Below are 6,000 nucleotides of genomic sequence, written 5' to 3' on the forward strand. Positions count from 1 at the left end.
CCTGAATACTTTTTAGTCATTTTAAAATAAAAGGTGTAGAACTTGAAAGAACTTCTGTTAAGTTTTGACTGCTGTCCACAACCCCATTGGTGAGATGTCACCTCACTTCCTGTCCCTGTGACAACAGGACAGAAAATAAAGGGGACATGTGACATGGACACAGACAGTAATAGTAGTGTGGTAGAGGTTTTAACCCTTCCCAATTATATTAAAAATATTTTATTGCGGTCCATGCTGGAGAGATTTCCCATCACTTTCTGTCACAACTAGAAGTTAGGGATAACTTTCCACTGTGGACACAGTGCAAATTAAAACCCTGACATCTTTTACTTTTCTTCACTCTGTCATATTTCTTTTGCTGGAGTTGGTCTTTAACCCTATCGCTGCCACCGACATAACTCTCACGAAGGAAAACTGCTTCCAGCTGGCCAGCTCAGCAAGCCTTACGTTAGTGGCTTTTACTGTTCTGCTATAAGCTCATGGTCGCTTTAGCGGCCATGAACTTATACCAGAGCGGTACCCCCGGCGGTCCCCTGTAAAATAATGGCCGGTGGAGGAGGGAGCGCAGCATGTCAGGATGAGATCAGAGCCGCCGGCTGTCAAATCCTGGTGGCTCTGTGGTGGGTCGGGTGGCTGAGCGTAGAATCAATAAATATCTGATATTTACTGATCCTGTGTGTGCAGGACAAACACTGGAGTGATCAGCTGATTACTCCACTGTTTGTAAACAACTTGGGACACCTAGTACTGTGTCTCCAGTTATGAATGAACAGGAAGTGCTTTGCATCACTTCCTGTTAAGTTTCTCAATGGGTGGAAACCTCAGTATAGAGGCTTCTACCCATTCATAACTGGGTGATAGTAAAACATTTACTCCAGTTCTGAATCGGAAGCCTCTGTACTGAGTGCTTTCCATTCATTGAGTGCTGAGGCAAAAAAAGATGTCTATTACAAAAACGAAATGTCAGGTCTGTTTGGACCCCTGATATTCCCCCAACAGTACAAAAAAAAGTTTTTAAATAAAACCCAACACCCCCCACACACTGAGAGACCCTTAGGCCCCGTTCACACTGAGCGATTTATCGCGCGATTTTTGCAACGATATCGCTCTATGTAGCTTCTCCAATACATTTCATTGGAGCTGTTCACATCTCGTCGCTCAATATCGCTTGTAGCTCGTCGCTGGTAGCTTGTCGCTCCTACATGACCCTTTTTTTGAGCGATATTGCTCCTGATTGCATACAGCCCAATAGGAAAAAGTCGCGTGACACGTCGCTCAATATCGCTCGTCACGCAATATCGCTCAAAGTCGCGCGATTTTCCTGTCGCTCAGTGTGAATGGGGCCTTATAGTGGATTTAGAATCACTGGGTGTTGTACACTTTTGCATTTCAGTGTCCTGTATGATGGAGATATCTGCCATTCATATAGTCTGTTATCTCCTGTATATATGCATGGTGCTTCCTATCGGGTAAACTGCACATACTCAAACCGGTAAGCTGACAGCGGCTAAAATGCTGTAATTCTATCTGCTGCCTTTTATCTTACACAACTGTTAAGCTGTCAACTAAAATAGCAGTGTTCCTGTATGATTTTTTTTTTTTCTCCCCGCACATGGCTTACATATTGTGTACGGACACGTTGGGTTTTGGCAGCATGCTATAATTGCTAAATGGCCCTTTTGGTTGACCTGGGACTCTCGGTTTTACTGAGATCTCAACCTTTTTACCTTGGAGGAAATTTTCAGGTCATGGGGATCCCTGCCAAAATTGAATGTACAGTTCATGGTATGCTGGTGTGTTTGGTAAATTGTAGATACACGAATAATGTGCTGTACCTAGAGAATTGAATACAGAGAGCGAATCATGCTATAACACCCCCTTGTTCTATGTAACAAATTATTTTGAATAAATATGAATAATAGACAGAAAGCAGAGATTGTGAAGATTTGTAGAGTGTCCTTCCACTTTTGGCCAGTGGAGAAGTGAGCCCTGGCGCTGTCGGTCATTGGATGGCGCCAGCCCTTGCATTGACCGGTCTTGCAGGCATTCTCTCGAAGGGCCCTAGGGTTCCAGAGAGCTGCAAATTAAGTACAGAGCTGCCTATCCAATGCTGGCCACATGCTGCATTTTCAGTCGGGTTTAATCACAACAAACAGGTCAAGCAGTTTAAGAACAGCTTATCATAAGGTGGAGCTTTTTTGGAAAATGACACAGTTGCTTCTTATGACATCTAAGAAGTTATTTCATACACAATTGTAAAGTTACTGAAGAATGTTACATTGATTGAAAATACATTCTCCCAGAAAACACTATAATTTCTCTTTAGGGGTTTACAAACAATATAGGTTTCATAAAATTGTCTTATCTTTTGCCTTATGTAAAATGTTTGTCTTTTTGTTCTAGATTGGAATTAACGCTAGTCACGTAAAGTTACCAAGGACTGCTTCTGAGGCCGAGGTAAGGGGAACATGGAGAAAACTGTGGGCAACTTTCAGAACCGGGGAAGGCAGAGTTTGTTAATGTATAAAACTAAGACCTGGTAAACCGCAAAGGCTCAGAAACCTTTCTTCTATCTGCCTAGCTACATGTGCAATGCACAAAAAATGGGAAAAGGTTAGAGCTTGTTAGTGTTTTCCCAAAAAGAATGCACAATTCACCTCACAGGTTCTAATCCTTCACAACTCTTCTAAAGCTAAAAAATGAAATATTGGCTGAATTTCCACTTGTGCTGTGCTGCTTAGCAGTGTGGTAAGACTCTGAATTGCATTATATGTGTCTCTTTAGGTGCTGAGCAAGATAAAGTCGATTAATGAGAATCCAGGGTTTCATGGGCTAATTGTTCAGCTGCCTCTAGAGTCCGATCACAAAATAGATACAGAAAAGGTTACCAATGCAGTGTCACCTGCCAAAGATGTCGATGGGTAAGCTTTACAGCCACTTTTTCATTTTTAATGTTGGGAGTTATGTAGAGGGATGTTCTCCGTGTGCCCTGGCTATGTTATGAAGCACAACTTTGTAACCCTGTAGAGATCTTGTGTGTCTGCTAATTAGAGCTAAGGACTCTCTGGAGTGGCTGTATATCCAGCACAACTCTGTAATAATAGGTGTCCCAGCAATCCGAGGTTCTGCTTAATAAGACTCCCTGGCATTCATAAATTGTGTCTGACACTAGTATTCCATGGTGCATCCACATGATTAATGACGGTGCATGCCCCAGATTCATATAAAAGTAAACTGGTACAGTGTGGAGCCGCATTGAGGCTGGAGTGTCCATACCACATATTCTGTCCTTAGTGCAGTGCTGCACCTGACAGAGTGGTGAAGCAGCTGAGACGTTTTAATAGTGGGTGGGGGGAGCCTCATGGGGAAGCCGAGGGATTAGTTCCCCATAAAGGTCTGCTCCCCTGCTGATTGACAGCAGGCAGTGTGGGATTCAACAGCCTGCTATTGGCTATGGAATCCACCTACTGCCTGCTGTCTATCACTAGCAGAGTGGACCTGATGGGGAACTAGACCCTTGGCGAATGCCCATCATGCTCTTCCCACTGTTTGCATCACTGGTTGTTATTGACGCTCTTGGCTGAAACAAACACTTCCAGGAGTGTCAATCTGTAGTGACCCCCACAGAGCTCACTGGTTGTTGCAGCACAATTGCTGTTCTCTGTAGGTATGTGGGAGTCGGCAAGAGAAACCACTGAGGGGAGCAGAGGTCACTGCAGATCTACACTCCTTGGAGTGTTTGTTTTAGAAGACACTTCAGCGGAGGGTTTCTTTACAGGGCTGGTCAGCAGCTAGGGAGGTGAGTGTCTACTTCATTATTTTACAGGTCTGGCTTTACTCTTCCAGTTTTGTCTAAGTAACCGTGGCTTTAATGACAGGCACACATGCTTCCCGGTCTGTTACCACTTAGACAGGAGCTTTCTCTGCCTTTTCATTTAAACTGCTTGCTTCCTCGGGGATGGACATCCACCCGAGGTGTTCATTCTGGCAGTGTTCTAGCCAGGGAGTGCACACTTTTTTCCCAGCCGATTCTGAGCCCTCGAAGGCATCCAAATTCTGTTTAAAGGCTAGCCTCCTCTGAGGCCATTGTTCGCACAAAACCACCAGAGTCTGGGCAGTTTGTCATTTGGCTACTGGGGTGGGGAGGCAGTACATAACTATATATTACCACTGTGCTAACAGTATGTATATAGCCACTGTGCATCCAATTAAAGCATGTTGCTGGCTCTGAACATTTTTAGATCGGACTCTCAAATACTGGGAAGATTTACCTGATATAAAGTTTGTTTGAATATGCTTTTCCTTTTTCTCTTCTTTTTTTTTTTTTATTTTATACAGGCTCACAAGCATAAATGCTGGAAAACTGGCAAGGGGAGATCTCGGAGATTGCTTTATTCCATGTACACCAAAAGGATGTCTGCATCTCATACGGCAAACAGGTGGGGTGTTTTATGGACATTAACGTTAAGAGTGGATAATATGTCATCTGTATGTTTTTAATATATAATCGTTTACCAGCAACAACCTGCAAATCAAGGGCTTTGTTTTTTACATACAATATTTAAAATATCCATTGCATGTCTGTAAAATATTTTTTTTGGGGGGTGATAGTACTTGGTGCCAGTCAAACTCCAATAAGTACTTTACACCATAAGCTTCATGTAGGTAGCCCACCCTACCCACTTTGTCTGAACCTCATGCAGACAATGACCTTCAAATCTACTTTGGGCTTTTAAATGTAATGAAGGGTAAATTTGTGTGATGTTTCTGATTTTAGTACAGTAAGGCCTCATTCACACTGCTAAGAGCCGGCCCATACAGATGCGTACACGGCCGTATCGGGCCGCTCCCGGGAAGGACAGGTGCTGCGCGTGACTGTACTCAGCAGTCTGTTCTTCTCGATGGGAGCATGCGGCCGTACGCTCACCCGAGCCGCACATCCGTACGGGTGCGTGTTTCCGCACTGAGATGCAGACAGGATGGATCCTGTCTGCATCCAAGCACAGACACCCGCACGGATGTGCAGTTTAGGTGAGCGTATGGCGGCGTATAGCCGCATACTCCCATAGAGAAGAACAGGCTGCTGCGTACAATCACACGCTGCACCTTCCTGGGAGTGGCCCGATACGGCCGTGCACGGATCTGTACGGGCCGGCTCTTGGCAGTCCGAATGAGGCCTTAGTGTTTGCTGGCTAGAGTTAGTTCATTCACTTTCTTTGCTGCCCAGGTTTGCTCTGTAGCATACATTTTAAAAAGTTAAATATATATTTTATGGAATTATTTTGGCTGTACTCCTTCCCACACTTTATACATTTGACATATGTGTATTGTGAACAGTTTGTGCGTTTTTTTGTTTTGGTCTTTTTAGGGGTTCAGATTGCGGGGAAACGAGCAGTGGTTATTGGACGCAGTAAAATTGTGGGTGCACCAATGCATGACCTGCTGCTATGGAACCATGCTACGGTCACCACCTGCCATTCCAAAACGGATCCACTGAGTGAGGAGGTAAGGGCCTTGAGCTGATGTTTTGAATTTTACACACTTTGCAAGTAATAAGATAAACAATTTTATTACCATTTTATGTATTTCCAGTGTCATTAAAATGAGCCCAACACTGACAAATTTTGTCAGCACACTTGAACGTGCTCTTATTTCTCAACCTTGTATCTGCTATAGGGAACCCCCATTGTGCTATAGGAACCTCCATTAAATTAGGAGGCAATTGGTTGCTAAAGATGTGGTTTTCCTTGCAACCACTTTGACACCATTTGAAACTACATTTACATATCCTGGGTACCCAGGATGTACTGTTGAAAAGAATACAAGGCTTTTTGTGAATGGACAAAGGGAGAGAAAGAGGAGAGTGACTGACACGATCCGCGCACTGTATTCTAGCCGGAACTATTGGGCTCAACGCCAGAAGTAGCTGTAATATCCACCATATCTAACAAGCAACCATCCAAGCATTAGATACGCTTCATTAGGGGTAACATAACTTGT

The 6,000-nt window shown here is 43.9% G+C and overlaps 1 protein-coding gene across 1 annotated transcript in view; it reads left to right on the plus strand.

The window, feature by feature from the left end:
• MTHFD1 (methylenetetrahydrofolate dehydrogenase, cyclohydrolase and formyltetrahydrofolate synthetase 1) overlaps positions 1–6,000 on the plus strand; it is a 60,114-nt gene that overhangs the window by 4,977 nt on the left and 49,137 nt on the right. The window contains exons 4-7 of the mRNA XM_018556593.1: positions 2,404–2,457; positions 2,785–2,921; positions 4,339–4,439; positions 5,369–5,505. Of these exons, the coding sequence (XP_018412095.1) occupies positions 2,404–2,457; positions 2,785–2,921; positions 4,339–4,439; positions 5,369–5,505 (429 nt within the window). The remainder of the gene's footprint in view (positions 1–2,403; positions 2,458–2,784; positions 2,922–4,338; positions 4,440–5,368; positions 5,506–6,000) is intronic.

The sequence above is a fragment of the Nanorana parkeri genome, unplaced genomic scaffold (genome assembly GCF_000935625.1).
Source record: "Nanorana parkeri isolate BGI_ZX_2015 unplaced genomic scaffold, ASM93562v1 scaffold12, whole genome shotgun sequence".
In the NCBI taxonomy this organism is placed as follows: domain Eukaryota; kingdom Metazoa; phylum Chordata; class Amphibia; order Anura; family Dicroglossidae; genus Nanorana; species Nanorana parkeri.